Consider the following 21,425-nt stretch of genomic DNA (forward strand, 5'->3'; position numbering starts at 1 on the left):
CATTTTAAATGACTGCTAAAAACTATTTTCTATAGGTTAGCGTTTCTTCATAGTTTTGCCCATTATTTATGCCCTTTTGTTCTTTCTACATGTGTGTATAGGCGTCTGTATACAAGAATAAATGAAAAACCCTGTGCTTGACTCTGTGTTTAGATGTATAATTATGTACGCTTATTTGTTGTGTTTTTATCTGTGACAGTGCTAGTGATGTTCAAATAATGCTTGTCTTTTTATTGTTGATATAGTTGTTAAAAAGTATCTAAACTAACAAGCCGATTAGCGGATACTTTTTTTAATAAAATCCAAAAACACACGAGCGCCATACACGGTATCCGGTTGTTCAGTGATGACGCGACGAATCCTACTTCCGGGTCTAAAGTAGTCTGCATTTAATATGGCTTTTGTGTTGTTAACATGTTTAATGTTATGTATTTTCTTCTATTTAATCTCAAAAGGCTCCTAAAACAGTCAGTGATCACTGCTGACCTCCCTCGGCTTTTATTACCACTAATCATTTATTTAAGCTCAGTTTTTAAAACCTTAGGATGTAACAACAGCCCAGCCCATGCAGCAGTATATGAATGACTAACCTCGTATTGTGGATGGATTATCTCAGTTGTTCTCCTGGCTGAAGCTTGGTCCTTTTACAGCATCCTGCCATGCGATTACATTTGTTCCTGACCACCGAGAACACTCACGTTAACTTTTATCGAGTGGGAAAAAAAGTTAGCTTGTTTATATTATGCTAACATAGCTGTGTCGCAAGCACGTAGCACATCATTATATACCAGCTAGCCAAACTTCAGTAACCCTACAAACGTCACTGCTATTTAGTTTTCTGTCTTCATTTATGCTGGAAGTGATAACAGAGCTGTACGTTTTAATTTGTTTCCAAAACCCTGCAGTCAGGACATGCTATATTGTATTTGGATAGAAGCTAGCGAGCTAACTTCCTGCTAACTTCTAACTCCGTTAAATGTCATAAATTCCGTTTTCATGGATGCCTGGATGTTAAACTCAATTGTTACACCCGGTAGAGCAGAACGCTGATCATTTTATTAAAGATGAAAGACTTTAGACAGTTTTTCAACTCTCAGTAATGCCATAGTGATCGTTTGATATATGGACCTGCAGCAGAGTTTAGACCCAGACACGGCTAGTGACGTCAGACTGAACAATCGGATAGGCGCGCTCCTCGTCTTATTCTGAAATTCCCAACCGGATGTGGCCTTGCATAAATCCCGTTGGTGTTCCGCCTGTGGAAAAGCGACCGTTGGAGCGTTTTCGCTTCACCGTGCTCCCATCCGTTGTGTCCGTCAGCGGCCATATCTACTGTAACCGCATTCATTCATTTTTAGACGCACTGCTATTTTTTTCTTGAACCAAAAGACGGCTATTTAGTGAGAAAGCCGTGAGCATCTCGTTGTTTCGTTACCCTCTCGGACGTTTGTCGGTTTATGCCTCGGTGAGTGTCCGTTGAAGGCTGGGTGGTAACAGTTCGGCTTCACGATGATCGAGCGACCAGAAACCGCGGTTCCCAGCATCGCTGTAAGTACACCACTCTTCACAACACGTCTGTGGCTTTTTCCGCCAAATAAACTTATTATAATAAACTCCTCAACCGTTACCGTGGGTTTCTGGCTCCGCTGGTATTGACTTGGAGGATTGCAGACCAGGCTCCGTTAAAAAAATGTTCCGTTTTAGGGTGGTTCGGATTTTTACAAATACCAGCCTTTGACTAAGACGTAATTTTCATCTCCTGCGATATGAATATAATGTGGTGAACACTCCGGCGTTAAATTTGATTGACCATATAATAAGTACTTCACTATATGGCATCATTTTAAAGCGAATCACGCCTCATTCCTCCTGTGTAGCCTCGTTTTATAAATGAAGCGATGTTTGAATGACGAACAATGACTTTAATTTGTTTTAATATGTGGAGGTGGATTCTGTGTCAATTTACCTTTTGGACAGCGCAATTATGGTGTTGCTTATAAAATGTCACTGTTTTGAACAGAGCCTGGCTTGAGAGCTCCCATAACAGAGCAGCACGTATCGGGGGGTACGTGGTCTGGTGTCAATTATCGCTGTGTGCACAAAGAGATGGGCTTAGTGGGGTTTCTTTTAGGAGTATTTACACAGAGTTACTTGTCTAATTTTTAAACGCTGCGACTGTGAGACTCAGATCGGTTTGCTTTTCCATGCTAGAGTCCCTTAAAGAAATATCACTTTTTAATATTCTTAACAACAGCTTTGGCACAGTGGCCCTGACCCTCGGGTCAGTGGGGCTGTGGCCCTTTCAGTCCTCTTTATTTGCATGTTGTTGGCTTTGTTCAGGGCATTTTAAACTGACACTTAGATTTAGCAATGAGTCCCTGCTCACCACACAACACAGCACACATTGTATTTCTGCCGCATCTGTTTCTGTAATCCAGTACGAGGTGATTGGCAGTGACTCCCCCAGGCATAAAAGTGTGCACGGTGCTAAAAAATAATCAAAGAAAACATACATTCACTGTGCTCATATGAATCAACGTTTAAGCGATGCATTATTTAGCACACAATGCATTAATATTGAAGTTGAAAACAGCTGAGGAGGCAGTGAGAGGGCCACAGCATCAGCTGCTGCATGCATGAGGGGGTGGACTTGGCATCACAGATGATGTCAGTGAACCAAGCAGCTACTATCACCACTGGGTTAGACTGGGGGATGGGGTAGTATGAATGGTATGGACTGACTAGCCTTCCTCTCTCATCCCCCATTACTTCCTTCTTTACAGTCCCTTGCCTGTTGCTCAGTTAGTCACTTTCTCGTCAGAAATAGCCACACTGCAGCTGTTACACCAATGTGAATATTATGCGGAAATGTGATGTATGATAGTGCATGCATACTATTTTATTCATGTAGTGTCCCATCTGATCCACAGACTCTCCGCTAACCACCCACTCACACTTTTTTTGTGAGCTAAATGCTGACTGGTTTTCACTAATACATGCTTCCATATAGTTAAAGATCCACTGCAGTGTGCTGTGTGAGCTACATGGAAACAGATCAACCATCATAGGTGGTATCTTATGTAACCAGTGGCAGATTTGGGTGTGGGCAGCAGCTGGAACTTACTCTCATCTGGCAGGCAGCCACACACTTTGGCAGCAGCCCTGTTATGCTTCATTCAAGCAAGGTAATAACAGAGATACACTTACCCAACTTTTTTACTTGTCTGATGCAGTAGAGATGCCTTGGTTTTGGGTATGAGCTGATACTGAGTTCTAATTCAGAGCTAGTGTTAAATTAGTGAGCTGTATACCTCACCACGAGGGAACATTGTTTTCCTATCTTTGTAAAAATAAAATGAACCGAAGACATCCAAGAATATAAATTTACTGAATGTGGATTTATTATAACTAATAAATAAACTAAAATCAGAATCACCTGTTTTTCCTGCATTTGTTTAATTTTAGCACAGCGTGAGAATCTTTATCTGTATACAGCTAATACTTATGGACATGCTAGGCTCTCCTTTCTCTATTCTCACTGTGAGTGCATCCCATCACACACAAACACATCAGGTGTGCAATGGAGCTCTAAGAGTCAGGTGATGTGAATTATTAAACATCAAGTTGATCTCATTATGTTACTGTAAGTGTGATTAAAGTTTGCTAGCAAATGTTTCTGCTGGTTTACACTTCAGAGTGAAATCTTCCACTTAACTGAGGAACCTTCTTAAACAGTTGCCATAACCTGACGTACCTCCCTGGAAGAAGAAATAATAATTATAGCATCAGCAGGAGTACTCGCATATGTCTGGAGGTAGGTTACTGAAACTATCCCTAATGGATGTGAGGGAGCATACTGTGAAGTGCCCCCAGGGGAAAAAGAAAAATGGCTACAAGAGTGGGGACCCTGGAGGGGGAAGTCCCAGCATTTTATTTGTTTCTGTCTGCTGGCAACGTAAATAAAACATCGGGACACAACTACACAGTACTTAACACATGATGCATCAGCATAAATGCCGGCAATGACGTTGGCCACTTATGTAGGTTACGTTGTAGGATCTAGATTCTAAATCAGACCATAGACTGAACATAACCACAGTGATGAAGTGGAATAGAGGGTGAAGGCTAGGGCTGGGCTATATCATACCGTTCGCGGTAATAGTAATAGTAATTTTGGGCAACGATAGGAAAATGAAATATCGCGATAGAATATGGGTAAAACGCGCATGCGTAGTGCCTTTGTTTACATACGCACATGGCGGCCACGCAGAATGAGAAGGGCGAAAGTGGATCGTTAAATGAAACCGATGAACCAGAATTGGTTTGTAAAAATGCTGCAACTTCAGTGGTGTGGAACTGGTTTGGCTCTCGTCCGTCAGATACACAACAAAGCACTATTTTTCGTAGCGCATGCTAGCGGGCCGTCGTTTTTACCGTGTTGTTTGGAAAGTACGGCACACTTAAAATCAATCCTTTGATTTTTCTGAAACTTGACAGTGCCCTTATAATCCCGTGTGCCTTATGTATGAACTCTGGTTGTGTTTACTGACCTCGAAACGATTTTATGTACATGGCGCTCGAAAATCTCAAATGTTTTACTGCGACTTTGCTAAGCTACGAAGCCGCACCGCTTGATGGATTGTCGGAGCATTACGGCTATCGTAGGCAGGAGCCTCGCGGAGTGATACGTACTGTGCTTCAACATAATGTTACCGTATTGTGTGTGTATAACCTCTTAAGTTTTGTGGATATTATACATGGTTATGCTGAGGATATGTTGGCCAATTTCCACTGGAAATGCCTTTTGGTTAAACTGTTAGCAAGGAATTTGCACTGTTACATTTTTATATAAGTTTAATGCACATAAAAAAACAGCTGCTTGTTTAAGTGAAAATACATTGATGGGGTTTTTTTGCACTAATAAAGTTGTGGAGTTGTAAAGTATTTTGTCTAGTGTCAATTATATCGTCAGTTATATCGTTATCGCAAATTTTCAAATGTATATCGTGATAAATATTTTTGGTCATATCGCCCTGCCCTAGTGAAGGCAGTCTGACCCTTTCAATCAGCTTGCTTGACTACACTTTGTTGTTCATGTGAGTTAATAAGAAAAGCGACACAAAACTACAGGCCTTTTACTCTCAAGTTCCTCCATGCTGCGTTGTCCCTCCTGCTAACAGCAGGTACACTTAAGCATGGCATACTAAAAAGAGATAAATATAAGATCAAACATGAAAGATTGTAAAATATGGACACAAATCTCCTTATGAAGCTTCCTGGTTCTGAAACCAGATGTGATGAGTGAGGGGTGGATTCTTTTTTCAGAGGTCAGAGGCTGTATAGACTTTTATAGGACCAGAAGTGTTTTTGCAAAAACGGATATGACTGTTAGGTGTCACCTCTGTTAAGCTGTCCACTGTTTCTGCTATTGGTGTTTTGAGTTTGCTTTTCTTTCTAATTATGTGACAAACATGGCTTTCTGTGAGGAACAGACACTCCAAGAAGTTTGTGCTTCACTTCTCCCAAAGTTAAAATGGTAGTATTTAGTGTAATTAGTCTGTTAGTGCTAATTAACAAGTATGGATGTAAGTGCTTTTCATCCATGCAGTTTATAGATGTAGCTTGCTAATATTAGCTTCAGAATATGTATTCCAGAACCGCCTGCTGACATCCTCGTAATAACATCCATCTTTCATAAACAGTGTATACACGGTTTATATACGTCTATTCTTCTTTGTATTCTAAAGCAGCCCTTTTGAATTATGAACTGGAAGTGGATATTACTGGCTGCCCTCTTGTCACTGTAGCACAGAGTGATACCCTGGAGCACTTTGCACAGAGATATCCACTGTATATTTGGAGAACGAGAGAGTCAAACGAGTGGATTAAAGTACCACACTGATGTGTCTTTTGCTGTTGTCCTTCATCATTCCTTTCTTGCTTCTCTATATCTTTATATCGTCATGCTTGCATGAATTTGCACTCGTGGATGACTATAGCGCATGAGATCAGCGTTCCATGCTTCTTCTAGGGGCGATCGTGGCTCAAGAGTTAGGAGTTCGCCTTGTAATCGGAAGGTTGCCGGTTCGAGCCCCGGCTCGGACAGTCTCGGTCGTTGTGTCCTTGGGCAAGACACTTCACCCGTTGCCTACTGGTGGTGGTCAGAGGGCCCGGTGGCGCCAGTGTCCGGCAGCCTCGCCTCTGTCAGTGCGCCCCAGGGTGGCTGTGGCTACAATGTAGCTTGCCATCACCAGTGTGTGAATGTGTGTGTGAATGGGTGGATGACTGGATATGTAAAGCGCTTTGGGGTCCTTAGGGACTAGTAAAAGCGCTATATAAATACAGGCCATTTACCATTTACCATTCTTTTTCACACAGCTTTACTCAGGCCATGTGGCTCAGATGTGTTTTTCTCTGTTTGGTGCTGTGAAGATCAATGCTGCGTATGTAACACACACTCTACTAGCGTCTGTGTGACTCAGGCATGGAAACACTGGAAAGTGCTTCAGGCAAGTTCAGAGTAGTTAAGCCTGCTGTCGACCTGTGTTCATCCCTAGTATTGATTATTTGCATAGATTGCTTCCTTTTTTTTTTCTTTTTTTTTTTTGCTGCTGTCTGTGAGCTGTTAATATCCACTGTTGATGGTGGTGTGTAACTTAGTTTTCTGAATATCACAGATCTAAGGCTTGTACCGTGTTAATATCAGGTTAGATCCGTGGCAGGAAGTTTCCCCGAGGAACAGGAACCTGATGTGTGTCATTTTTGTAGTTATAAATGTAAAAATATAGCTACAGCCAGCATGTTGTATAGAACGCTTTGAGTACTCCGGGAGAGTAGAAGAGCACTATGTAAGAATCAGACCATTTATACTTACCATTAATACAATTTATTATAGTGTTTGTCCAGCATTTTAAAAACATGAAACTCCAGGCACATTGTTTTGCTTGTGGAATGGAGGCGTCCATTTTGTGACAAATCATCTAGCCTTTGCAGTGACTTAACATAAAACTTAACATAAAAGAGTTTAACATAAAACTGTTGCACTTCAAATATGTCATCAAATTAATTTTTGTAAATTTTCAAGGGTTTGTAAATTTAAGGGTTTGCAGCAGATAACTTAATACTCCAGAGGAGTTTTTCATAAATGGACACAAGCACTAAAAATGTTAGTAAATGTACTAAAAAAAGCTGAAATCAACATGGTATGAATCATTTGACTGCAGTCACAAAGAAGCTTTTTTTCCTGTACCATATCTAAATTTTGTCTCTAAATAATTTGGGACTGATGTAAGTTGAAATTTTTGTTTTAGCTCACAGATCTTCTGGCTGGGTTTGTGGCACTTTCTGGTTAATTGAGTGTTGTCGTTGGGTGGGTGGGCAATGTTTACACCCAAGTTTGTGAATGTGATTACTTGAGAAAGAAGGAATGAGCTTCAAATGTATACCATAGGTGTATGTACTAAAATTCTCGGACAAGTTTGAATCTCAGCGACCTCAAAGCCAGAGGTCAAGATTTCGGAAAATCCTGTGATTGCGATAACTCAAGAAGGAACTCACCTAGGATTTTGAAATCGATACAATAGGTGATTCTACTACAAACGCCCTTGCTGTTAAAACCTGTAGCTCAGGATTTGCAGCAAGTTGTTGTTTGAATCTTCTTCACATCTAATGTGGAAAAGAAGTAGATTGGATGGAACAACTCTTTCAATATATGACAGCTTGAATGTCAGAGTGCATGATATCACTGTAGATACTAAAGTTAGCAAATGTAATTATAATGGTGGTGTCTGGTTCTGGGTTGGAGGGGCTTAAAGAAGAGCGTCACTCTGAGGTCAACAGTTGATTCAAAAGTAGATGTGGCAGGAAATGGTTATCACTCTCTGTTTCAGTCTTTCTGAGGCGTTCTCTGCCTTTTACCAAGAGTCAGCTGGGACAGTTGACACTAGTTACTGACTAGTTAAGTCAAAAACAAGAAATTCAGGAGCAAAACATCTGAAATTGATCGAGTGGTTAAATTTCTGCAATAAAAATAGCTGTTTCCTACACTGGCAATGATGCAGTCCATTTTGAAAATTCAGTGGGCTAATTTTCCAAATGGTTCCAGAAAGAGAAACACACAAATTTTGACACTTTTCTAAAAATGGTTAAAGTGTTTATGGAATGGAGAAAGGGCTGCTGACTTTAGCTGTGGGTGGTTTTTAACCCCCAGCAGACCTCTCAGTGCTGCACTTTCCATCAGTGCCACGCCTGGCAGCCTCAGAGGTCAGCAATCGATGTGTTTGGAGGGCGGGGTTTTATTTTGACAGCAGGCTGGGAGATACGGAGAGGTAGAGGGAGATCAGTGATCTGGCCTGCCTTCAGTACGACCGGTCTTTCATGCGGGACATGATGGACACTATTCACGTAGGACCTTCTTCCTTTGCTTGTCTTCATTCTCTTTGTTTGTGTGTTCTTGTGTTTATTGAGGAAATGATTGGCCTCGTGTATTGGTGTTTTCCACTTTCATTTTTCATGGACTTTGACAGAATTGACTCGACTTCCTCTTTCCATCGAAGAGAAAACCTGTTATTTCTCTCTTCTTCCACTCACTTCTGTTCCCCTTATAACAGTCTTTATGTATTGAACCCAGCTGTACTTCATCTCTTAGAGGCTCTGCCACTGTAGCACAGGAAAATTCTAGTAACAGGTTTACAAAAGCAAGATTTGTGTCACCTTGTGTGTCCAAATCCAGCTGTTTGTCTTAACAAGTGCATAAAGCTCCAGCTATTCTAAACATATATTTATTCTGATGCGTGTTTAAGAGTCTGAGTGTGTTATTGATTCATGCTGTTGATCTCTTTGACAGAATGTGTGTTTTTTGTTTCAGCAGCGGAACCTAGAGGGCTACGTGGGCTTTGCCAACCTCCCCAACCAGGTGTATCGGAAGTCTGTCAAAAGAGGGTTTGAGTTCACATTAATGGTTGTAGGTAAGTTGGAAACATCAACACCTTGACTGTAAGTGAGGACACTCATGTGCATGTTTGCTTCTATTGTGTGTACACCTGCCACTGCTGTGTGTTTTTCATTGCTGCATGCATGAGTCATCAGCACAGGTTCAAAGACAGTAAAACATGTGTGGCATCCCATACATGTCACATTCAGCTGCTCAGGATGAAGAGTTGACAGTTTAAAAGGCAGTTAAAGGCTTCGAGGTGTTGTTGTTTTTTTTTTTTTTGTTGTTTTTTTTGCCTGTCCCATTTGGTTCTTTAGCCGTCAGAATTGTTGTCTGAAGACCAACAAGGATACCCAATGGATTTACTTTGCCAAATGAATCATCGTGGCATTGCCGTATTGGTCCATTTGGTCGATCTTTGTTTTTATTATTTATTATATTTTATTTTCAGATGTTACAGACGGGACAGACATGAGTGAGGGATAGGAAAGGGAGAAAGAAAGAGGAAGGAAAGGAAAAACAGAAGGGGAGAGGGACAGTGAGAAAGGGGGGGAGAAAAAAAATAAAAATCTCCTGGATCACCTGTTGAGAGAAGAATAGAAAACAAGCAAAAAAAACAAAGCAACATACTAAACACAACACCATCGCATTAATCTAGCTAAGTGTAAACAGCAGTAAATACTAAATATTCAATGTTGTTGGGCAGCACGCAGGACAGATGTGCTTCGAAGTAGCAGCCAAGAAAGGTGTAATTTGGGTCTACGAGCAGTGAACACCCGTGTGCATACCTGTGTGGATCAGCGCGCTTGTATTCCAAAGGTTTCTCCATGTAACGATCTGCTAGGGAGTGTGGGGGGGCCACAGCCCCGTCCTCCGGGGTGTGAAGCGGGTATGGAGGAGATCAAAACTCCAGACATCCAGAGGCCCCCAGAACACAAGAGACCATGGAAGACCAACAAAGGGGCAGCCGCGCCACTGTCCCAGTAAGAGCTGAGGAGAGTCCCAGATGAGGGCTCACTCAGCAGCCGCGGAGCAGAAGCCAGGGGGAGTTGCAGTGACGCGCCCATGAGCTCCGCCGGCCCCCAGCTGTGCCTGAGTGACCGAGCCCCAGGCCGAGAGGCCGGGGGCACCCCACCTCCGAAGGGGCCCAAGCGAGCCCCAGGCTCCAGGCCCCGATAAGCGGCCGCCAAGGAGTGAGCCGGTGTGTACCTGGACGCCCACCCCCAGACACAAAGAACCACCAACGCACCGACACCTGAGGGAGTCCGCCACTGGCAGGGGAAGTGGTGGTGGGTGGAGATAGGCCTCCAAACCTTGGAGGGCCTGAGGTGTCCCCAGAGAGGTGGCGTCTGATACCCAACCTGACATATAGACACAGACATACAGGCACACACAGACACAAACATCCATTCCCACCCTCATGCTCTCATATGCACTTACTCCACACTCAACCAACGTGGAGACAGACATAAAGAGACGCTGTACACACGATCACACTCCCCAAGCGTACTCTACAAACCGGGTCTAGGTACCCTTGCCCCTGGAGGGGGGAACTGCACCCAGACCCTGGTGGTGTTACCCTTTTCCCTGCAGTGGGGAGAGGCAGACCACCCCGACTCCGTAGCAGCAGGGAGGCCCCAGACCGCAGTCGGACGGCCATCTCCTCCTAGCCCTCCCGCTCCAGCAGGCCGCAGAGAACGGGGGTGAGAGAAGACTCCAAACCTCCCTCCACCCGCTCATTGTAGTGTTGATGCATGTGTGTTCTAAGGTGCAATTAAAACCCAGGAGGGCATGGAGCTACCTGCCAGAGAGCAGCAGGTAAGCGCATAGTCCCTCCTGATAGCCCTCAATGTCTAAGTGTATTTAAAATTGAGAGGTGGGCAACGACGCCAGGGGTGAGGTGTACACCCTGATGGTAATTTGGACTCCGTGATTGTGCCCACCCCCAAGATCCTATATGTATGTGTAATGAGAGTGTGAATAATGTGAATGTCTAAGTTGTGGGATAAAATTGAGGCAGAGGCAGCCAGAAGGGGACAGAGGGGGGGGGGGGGTAGCCTCCTCTGCACCCTGGTGACATACCCCTACTCCAAGGCCCTGCATGTGTGGGTGGTTGTGGTGGAGCGGGAAGAGGGAGGCAGCTGGAGATGGGGAGGGAAGGAAGGGAGGGGCAGGTAACCCCTCCCTGGGGCCAGCTCCCCCGCTGACCCCAGTAGGCACTCCCATACTCCGCGACCCGCCAGGGAAAGGGCCCAGGCCCATCCAGACCGGGGCCCAGTGCAGCAGCGCCCCCCGGCCCCACAGAGCCCGGGACAGTCCACCCAACCCCACCACAGAGAAAACTGCACCCACCCCACCATCCACTCATCTTCCAGACTACATAAGACAGTAAACGCCCAGGCTGAGATCTTCCTCCACCTCTCCTGTATCTCCCCCTCCTGCAGAGAGAGTTCCTGAGGAGAGGAAAGCTCCTGCAAGATGTGGCTTCGAGGTGTTGTTCAGTGATGAAGAAAGTGTGTCTGTCACCTTAGTAAAAGATGGATTTCCACAGTTTCCCACAAGGGTTTTCTCACGTTCCTCTGGCCAGGACGCACAATGACACATCAGTGTGTTTTGGATGACTTCATTTGGAAAGTAAGCTGCAGGATGTCTGGTGAAAAATGTGGCTAACTGCATTACAGAGCAGGGGAAGTGGACAGGGGAGTGGTGGAACAATGGCTTGGATTGTCTATATAGATCTGAAGCAGAAGGTGGTCCACAGTTATTTTGATTGTAACAGATACGACTTTTGTTGTTGTTGTAAATATGTCCTCCATGTTTGTTCAGCTGTCACACATTTTGCTATGTATTTTTCACATAATGCTAAATATGTAAAAGGTCACTTTTTCACCAAGTTTTTTTTCACCAGCCAGTGCAATCCTAACTCGGGCATATAATGGCACAACACAAAGATTCAGATTTGTTTCTACTGTAATAGCCGTGTGTCTAGTTTGCCGGCTACTATAACTTAGCTACACATCTGTCTGGCTGTAGGTGTTTTGTTGCTGATTCTTTTCTATCTTTATACTGATTCTCAGATACAATATACTGTGTATATACAGCAACAGGACACTAGAATATAATAACGTGCAACAGCACAACAACAGTGCAGAATAATCATGTTTCTCATCACTGCCAGTCTTCAAAAAAACATCCACATGCCTTATCTGTGTGCTTCAGTTTCTCTTGTTTTGCATACTTCTTTGTCAGGAGTGTTAGTTTGTCTCTCTGCGTTCTCCAGCTTTATTACCCCATCTCTAACCCTAAAGTAAATAATACCATCTGACGTTAGTGCTTAGCTCTGTGTAGCCGAACTTCCTTATTTGGCCACAACAGGGAAATGAAACTTACAATATGAGTCGATCTTAAAGGAAAAATTCCAAAATTTTGGGAAACGCTCTTAGTGGCTTCCTGAAAAGGAATCGTCTTTAGCAGACTGAAGAATGGACTCATTTCTAACTCATAGTAACTAAAAGCAAGTCAATATTGGTAACCAATCGCTGTTGCTCTGTTTTGCTACTGATTTGACTTTTGGGGAAAAATATTTCTTGTTGTGCTTTAGAAATATTCTTTGTTTTTGTCTTAAACTGAACAACTTTTAAAATGTTTTAAGAGGTCATAAATCTAACTCTGTAGCCTGTGGTGACCCCGAGCTGTTCAGTGAATGGAGAGAGACATTAACGCAAAGAGGCGTCCACTCATTATTGTCTCAGTCTGGGGGTTTTAGTTTCCTGTTTAGTAAACAGCCACTGTGGAGGAGCAGTCGAGTGACAGTTTGGGAGAGGGCCACAAAGATCCACAATCAGCACCATCCTGTTTCAGGGTTTCTCACACGCGGGCCCCTCCGTCGCGTCTCAGATTTCTTAGCATGCAGCAGCATATAAATTTCACACATAACTAGCGAGCACGTTTTAAAGAGAAAGTTCAGTGGAAAGTTTCTCAGCTGCAGTCTGTTCCTGTATTCATCACACTGTTGTCTGAAAACGCTTGTTTTATTTAAACAGCACAGAGTGCAAAGACACTGATCACAAATTCTAGTACATCATGTTTTACCCGATTTATCAGGGTTACTGGTAAAAAATTGCATCATAATTATCATTTTTGAAATCTTAAAAAGAAAACACACAAAAAAGAAAAAAAAAATACATCTTATTAATACTGGCTAATTACGATTCAGTTACACACGAATACTTGTTGGTTTTGGGGACGAGGCTCTGAAGGCGAAGAATCTTATCACAGGGAGGTTTTTGGTATGGTACTGCATACACGCACTGGAGAAAAAAAATGTGACAGGAAGGACCTGCTGAGACTCTGGATTAATCCATAGTGTTGCTGAAACAGCAACTAGTGTGTTTCTGTCTACCCAGATAAAGAGCTTAACGGGTTAAAAGTACCAATTAAATATGCAGGGCCACTTGTAATTGAGGTTGGCTCATGCAGTTTCAACACTTTTTGCAGCTTCTGTTGTTATATCTGTTAACATAGTCATGTTAGGCGTTTACTTCTACTGTTACCCTGAACAGATTTCCAGAGCAGTAGGTTAAACATTTGCGTCTGCATCATAAAATGCGGACTCGACCAAATATGAGGCTCATAAAAGTCACGATCACAGAACAATGTATTTTAATGGAGAAGTTGCAGAGGGGAAAAAAAGGAAATACCAGTGTTAGAAAGAGAGACAGAAGAGCTGATTATGTTTTGACTTGACGAGCAGCCAACTGGAGCTACAGTCTGAGACTAAAGGTTGGCTTCAGTTCTGCTGTACTTGGCATTGTCACGAAGTGTGAAAGCTCAGCTGGCCTCTGAGGCCCTGCATTGTTCTGCCGCACTTTTGGAAAGACAGATGGTGAAATATTAGACGACTGGGCTGATGCCTGCAGCTCACTTGCTCAGATTCCAGTAGTGCAAGCAAACACTTGAGCTTATTGTTAAGGCTTGACCTTAGAAACAAAAATGAAACCCCCCCAAAAAGAATTTTAAGTAAATATTACACTCTTAATCTATTAAATGGTAAATGGCCTGTATTTGTATAGCGCTTTTCTAGTCCCTAAGGACCCCAAAGCGCTTTACACAACCTGTCATCCACCCATTCACACACACATTCACACACGGGTGATGGCAAGCTACATTGTAGCCTGGGGCGCACTGACAGAGATTTTTTTTTTTTTTTTTTTAAATGAAATTCGGTTTTTATTTTATTTATTTGGGGAATAAAGGAAAAAGAAATCTCTCCTCTGCTCTGTTTCACCTTGAGTCTTTTTTCTGTTCCTCCCCCCCCCCCCCCCCCCCCCCCCCCCCCACAGATCATAGGAGAGAGGGGTTAAAATAACCTTACCCAGGTTAACAGATATTTGTTACTTGCAATTTTTGATAAGATAAGACTTTATTGATCCCACAACAGGGAAATTTTTGCGTCACCTCAGCTCAGGTACAGACATCAGAAGGAAATACAAAAATACAAATAAGTACAATCGATGAAAAAAAGTAAGATAATACACTATATACAATGGTAGCATACACAGTATGTGATTATGGATATGGTTGGAAATATGGAAGACATAAACTATATAGCTTGACATAACTATTGTACCACTACTATTCCTATGTATAGACATGTACACACTAAATATACATATGTATACATTAGGGGTGCAACGATACACAAAATTCACGGTTCGGTTCGATACTTTGGTGTCACGGTTCGATATTTTTTCGATACAAAAAAAATGTTCATGCCTTTTAATTTGTCATTTATTAAAATTATAAATATATATTTTAACTCAAAAGTACAGTTTTTAAATTTAACCCTAACCCTTGTGCGTGTTTTTTATTTTGACAGCGAATGCGCACCTGCGGACCACTTATGTGCAGCCCTGGTTATTTAGCTCATCATATTGCAGCCACAGAAATTCTTTTGTCCATGAAACCATAAAGCTGCACTTTCTTTTTGCCTTATAGTCTGATTTGTCATAACTTTTCCGTTTTGTGGTAAGCTTTTCTTTGGCTGTCACTTCTTCACCCTGACCTGTCTTATTTGGCTCAGCAGAACTAAAATATATATCTGTCTGTGAAGGTTCTCAGTCATCCAGGTCATCGTAGTCAAATATAAATCCTGCTGCTTTTACACACGCACTCACATAAGCTCAGCGTTTCTCTGCATCCTCTCACATGTTTAAGCTTGCTGCGGGAGATTTCACTCGTCATGTTTGCATAGTAAGCTAACGATTGATAAGACGATGTCAGAGGAATTGGTGCGCAAATTATCATCACTCACAGATCAGTGCTGTCGCTCTCTATACACAGTTCGCGCGATTACAAAGTGAAAGCAAAAAACAAGCGCAAATTCAAACGCGATTTCAATATGTCACATATTGACAGTGGCTCACCGATGCCAATGACATAATTACCCAGCTACATTTCCAAAAGAATGCAAAAGCATTGACATATATTTTTCCTTCCTACAATAGCCCGACGGGCAGGGCAGAGATAGTTTTTGGTAGCCCGGCTGGAAAAAATCGCTAGCCCCGGGACGTCGGGCTAGCGATATTGCGAGCCCTGTATCTGATTGAGGAATCACTCATCTTTGGAAAAGAGAGTTTATTACAGAGAAATGGCTCTTTCCAAACTAAAAGCTATACTATACGCTTCTTCTGGGCTATATTCTTAGCAGCATATTAAACATATCAGGTCCCCATAAGGAGAATCATGTGCTAACTGCTGTCTAAATGACTCGGGTAAAGTTTGTAGCATGCATGCTTGTCGTTTTTGTCTGCTTCCGCTTGTCTTTGCACTAGGATCATGTAAATGTGCAGTCATATTCGTTGTGTTCCCACTAGTGCTTTCAGGTTAATCTCGTTGAAATGACCTTAGGCTAGACGGCCAACACGTTAACGAGCTAACTGCGCTAACACACTAGTTCCCACCCATGTAATTAAGCATTGCGTGGCACATCCAACATACTGTTTTACTTTTGTCCAAGGCTTACCTTCAGGGTCATACGTCACATGAAAACCAAAATAATTCTAAACGCCAGATCTGAATGAGGGTGGGGGAGGTTCAATTTGCCATGTTGCAAGGAGAGCTTAACTTCTGTCTCGCTAGCTTGCCCTGCGCTCTTCCTTCTGACGATGCTGTCTGTGTTGAGCGCTCAGTGGATCTGCGCTCGACAGTGCAGCCTAGGCGGAGTAGTCGAACGCAGATTCACTGAGCGCTCAACACAGACAGCATCGTCAGAAGGAAAGTTGATAAAATAAATTACAAATGTTGTATTGTTCGATACATATGCGTACCGAACCGAAAGCACTGTATCGAACGGTTCAATATCGATACGAATATCGTTGCACCCCTAGTATACATATACATACACATATACCTGCACATGTCCGTACACATGGAAGGTCCATTATGCATGAAGTGGTGACCGTGGATGTTCAGTGTCCAGTGACTTATGACATCGTGATTGAGGAGTTATAGAGTCTAACTGCTGTTGGGATGAATGATCTGCGAAAGCGCTCCTTCCTGCAGCGAGGGTGTTTCAGTCTCTGACTAAAGGAGCTGCTCAGCCCACTCACATACTCATGCAGTGGGTGATGTGGGTTGTTCGTGATGGATGTCAGCTTTACTAACATCCTCCTCTCGCCAACCACCTCCACAGACTCCAGGGGACATCCCAGCACGGAGCTAGACCTCCGCACCAGTTTGTCAATCCTGCTCCTGTCCCTGTCCGTGCAGCCACTCCCCCAGCAGGCCACTGCATAGAAAAGGGCAGATGCTACCACAGTGTCATAGAATGTCCTTAACAGAGTCCTGCAGACTCCGAAGGACCTCAGTCTCCTCAGCAGGTGGAGTCGACTCTGGCCCTTCTTATACAGGATGTCTGTATTTGTAGTTAGGGCTGCCACGATTAGTCGACTAGTCACGATTATGTCGACTATTAAAATCGTCGACGACTAATTTAATAGTCGACGCATCGTTTGAAGCTTTGTAAGATCACAAAGGACGCAGGAATGAGTAGTAGGATTTAAGAGTGTAATAACGGACTGAAACAGAAGATGGCAGCACTGCATGTACAAGGATGCCAGCTGCCGTTAAACCCCGAAGAAGAAGAAGCTGTGTCCCAGAATTCATAGCGCAGCCCAGCGCAGTTGTCAACAATGGCGGCAGCAATGGCGTGTCCAGCGGGGTGGCCTGGGGGGGCACAGGCCACCCCCCCAACCAGACTGGCCACCCCAGGTGCCACCCCAAAGGCAAAACAATAAAATTCAATCAAATATCAAATGTCCGATTATGTTTTCACGGTGACGCTCAGATATCCGAGTGTAAGTGAATGCAGCATCGGCTTCTGCGCTATGTGCATCAGGTTAGCAAAGGTAGGAGAGCGAAGCACGAAAGACAGCACTGCAGGAAACAATTTTTCGGTGAAAGAAAATGAGGACAGAATAAATGTCCCGGTAAGTAATATTAAGTTTGTTGAGTTTAGTAAACTAAGGTGAAATTAGAATACCAAGGAAAAAAATAACACTTAAAGAATTATTGCAGCCGTGGAATATTTCAGACAGTATGCTACTGAGGGCAGCTAACATACGAGTTATGAGTTATAAGATGTAATCTAAGTCGTAACATTGCTGTATGGAGCTGCAGATTTGGTTGCAGGTTAACATAGCTGGACTGGCCATCGGGCATACCGGGCATATGCCTGGTGACTTATTTTTTATTTTTTTTGTAATGGCATGAACAATGAGAGGTGGTGGATTGGCCAGATGCAGGTCGATGTGTAGAAATAACTCCGTTGTTTGGTGGTGGCTATGGCGGGGCTTCCACAGAGGCCAGCAGGTGGATGAGGGAAGGGGAGGCAGGAGGAGAGACCCGAGGCGGCCACCAGTCCGAGTGTCAGGTGAACTGAACTTCAGGTAAGAAGTCATGACCTGCAGTCTATCTGGGTCAGATACAAACTAAGTTTAGGTGGAGTTTATTTTCATTGTGCTGACTTTTTACTGTCAGTTGCAATAACTCATACTGCGTTCTAGCCAGCTTGACAGAGTTTTTATACAGCTGGGTGGGTGCTATGATGTTACTGATAGTGAACTTTATTTTATTCATAAGGTTAGTAGAGTTGCCAACGGCTCCTTAAAAATGGAATGGTCCCTCATTCAGAGAAAATATTACACGTTTCGTATTGAGCTGAGAAGAGATGCAGTTTGTCCCGAACTTTAGCTAGAATGGAAAAAGACACAAAGCTGGAGTTATTCTGTCTTTACGCTGCACAGCTGCCTCTTCTTCTCTCATTCTCTCCCCCTGCCTCTCCTGTTGCTACTTCAATCATGAAACTGATCAATGATCAGCTGATCGGCTTTTCTCTCTTGTTTATTTATCGCCCACTTTGCACCAGAAACAGGAAACCAGCAGATGTTGCGCTAAACAACAGCAGCACGTTTAAGCTTGATCAGCTGTTGTTAGAATGTATTTAATATTAATTTCTAGTATCAGCTGATGTTTGCTGGAGCCACAGCTGTAAAGCTGCTGGTCATTATGTCGGTTTGGATATCTGGTGAGAGGGAAACATGAAACCAGGAGATGTCCTTACTGAATCATCAGAGCTGAACAGGTGATGGAGAAACAGGTTTACCTTTTAGGTCACATGAATGAGTTGAAGGGAAGTTTTGAACTGTTTCTGAGAGGCAAATAACACCAGGATCCTTTTTTATGTAGCTGACAGCTGGTAACTGTGCAGGGGTGGATCTAGGAAAGTTTTGCCAGGGGGCCAGGTAGGGCATTAACAGGGAAAGGCACAAAGAAATACTTTTCTTTCTTATTCTCATTTAAAATACCTAGTTTTTATTAAATAATTATCTAAATCTTACAACCAAAGTTTTTATCTGACGTAAAATGTATAGAAATCATACATATACCAACAAGACAGTGTACATCACTGTCACAACAGGGTTTGTTTTCAGTCAAAGTCTTTATGGCTTTACTACCTGGTGGGTCGGCCTGTAGTGAAAATGCCCAATTTCTTTGTCCCAGTCCAGCCCTGCAGGTTATACTGGCAGTGTCACCATGCCAGCTGACTGTATTTCATCATCAGCCAGTGCTGTTCTTTATCAATATTACCAAAGTTTACCATAAGGCAGCATAGAAAGTATTTACTTGCTTTCAGGTTTTATTCAAATGTTAGTCTTTTCAGTTGTTTCCCCACTTTTTTCCTGTTTCAAAATCAAACACCAGTTTGTGAGAAGATTATCTTCTTTTTTTAACAGGCAGATAAAGTTTTACATTGGAACTGGCTAATTTGTCAATTGTATGTTACAAATGTTCGTATTTTAATATTCAAAAATGTTTTTGTCCAAAACATATGTGCACTATATGTCAGTAAAAATACTATGCAAATATTGCTGTCCTTGAATGCTGAGTAAACACTGACAAAGCACTGATTGTATCTCTTGTACTTTATCAACGCAGTATCTAAAAACTTTGCACCGTAGTGGTTAAAATCTCATTCTAATAAGAGTTAAAAGTGCATTTGGTTATTAGGTTTATAGGATTATTGAATTATGGTTAACGGTTGGTAGAATTTTTTTTTTAAACATTATCTGCCAATTACATCTGCCACCCTTCTCCAAATCTGTGCCCCTACCTGGCCCCCCCAACAAAAATTTTCTAGACACGCCACTGGGCGGCAGCTAGTTAGTTTTAACTTTACTCTTATTATTCTTTCTGGGTCACAAAATAAACGTTTAACATATTTTCAGGCGAGAATGTAGCTGTGTAAACCTCAAATATCTGCTCAGTTTATCAAGACACCACATATTTTCAAAAGCGCTCCGACGTTTTCGGAGACGTCTGTTACCCACTAGCTCGTTAGCTAGGCGGGGGCAAGGCTAACTAGAGCCGTGAGAACACCGGACTCCCGGCAAATCGTTTTCAAACCCACCGCCGTCTTTCGCTAGTCAGGTTAAATAAATATATATATATATATATATATATATATATATATATATATATATATATATAAGTCACTTAGATAACTTAAAAATGTTATTGTTTGGCTTTCTTTAGTATTTTATTTGTTCCTGAGTAAATCGGTTTGGCTGAGATTAAAGTTATAGTTTTTGCACAGCTAAAACTGTCAAGCAGACAGCTGATTATCAGAAGTGTGAGACGCTGGAGAATATACTCCGGTGTCCTGTTATATTTTAGAAAGCAAGGAGTTTATTAAACTTCACCGAAACAATCTGCAAATTTCATTAAAAATAAACTACCATCTTGTCTTTATTTTTAGTTAGCACAAACACTTCAAGCTGTAAGCTAATGATAGTTATATAAGACCAGATGCTGCTGGTGCAATAAGCTGTACGCTGTACGTCCAATGGATGATGATCTGATTAGTCGACTAATCGCAAAAATAATCGGTGACTAGTCGACTATCAAAATAATCGTTTGTGGCAGCCCTATTTGTAGTTCAGTCCAGTTTATTTTTGAGGTGAACACCCAGGTACTTATAAGAGTCCACTATCTCAATGTCTTTCCCTTGGATGTTCACCGGTGTTGTAGGGGGTTTGATTGATTGAATCTTTATTTTGAACATGTTGAAAAAGTATAAAAAAAATAGAATTAAAAGAGACAAATGAACAAAGCAAACAAAAGGAAAACGAGCAACCACAACTCCAAATAACGTCCATGTTCAAAAAGGAGCAGGAAGAAGCATAAGCTTATTTAATCCCACCCCTTTTCCACTATCTAGTATCAATAGACTACAGAAATACCTCCTTGCAATTACATTATATGTTATGTGTAATTTTTTTTTTAATATATACACATATATGTTTCTATCTATCCATACATACGTATATACACACATACGCACATATACACATTTTCAATAACCCCATTAACACCTCAAGGATACACAACCTACAATTATTTATATATATATATATATATATATATATATATATATATATATATATATATATATATATATATATATATATATATATAAAAAACACCCAGCACGCCCCTGCGGGCGGTTTATCCTTCAAGCTCGGGTCCTCTACCAGAGGCCTGGGAGCTTGAGGGTCCTGCGCAGTATCTTAGCTGTTCCCAGGACTGCGCTCTTCTGGACAGAGATCTCCGATGTTATTCCCGGGATCTGCTGGAGCCACTCGCCTAGCTTGGGAGTCACCGCACCTAGTGCTCCGATTACCACGGGGACCACCGTTACCTTCACCCTCCACATCCTCTCGAGCTCTTCTCTGAGCCCTTGGTATTTCTCCAGCTTCTCGTGTTCCTTCTTCCTGATATTGCTGTCATTCGGAACCGCTACATCGATCACTACGGCCGTCTTCTTCTGTTTGTCTACCACCACTATGTCCGGTTGGTTAGCCACCACCATTTTGTCCGTCTGTATCTGGAAGTCCCACAGGATCTTAGCTCGGTCATTCTCCACCACCCTTGG

At 42.5% G+C, this 21,425-nt stretch overlaps 1 protein-coding gene across 2 annotated transcripts in view; it reads left to right on the top strand.

The window, feature by feature from the left end:
- The first annotated feature begins 1,246 nt into the window (after positions 1–1,246).
- Positions 1,247–21,425, top strand: part of LOC308392619 (septin-7-like) — a 73,108-nt gene continuing 52,929 nt past the window's right edge. Inside the window, exons 1-2 of one of the 2 annotated variants that reach the window (XM_080875712.1) lie at positions 1,247–1,548; positions 8,867–8,966. In XM_080875712.1, coding sequence (XP_080731838.1) covers positions 1,510–1,548; positions 8,867–8,966 — 139 coding nt within the window. In that variant the 5' untranslated portion in view covers positions 1,247–1,509. The remainder of the gene's footprint in view (positions 1,549–8,866; positions 8,967–21,425) is intronic. The other variant, XM_080875713.1, reaches the window with a different exon arrangement.

This window comes from Rhamphochromis sp. 'chilingali' (genome assembly GCF_963969265.1).
Source record: "Rhamphochromis sp. 'chilingali' genome assembly, chromosome: 2".
Classification (NCBI taxonomy): Eukaryota; Metazoa; Chordata; class Actinopteri; order Cichliformes; family Cichlidae; genus Rhamphochromis; species Rhamphochromis sp. 'chilingali'.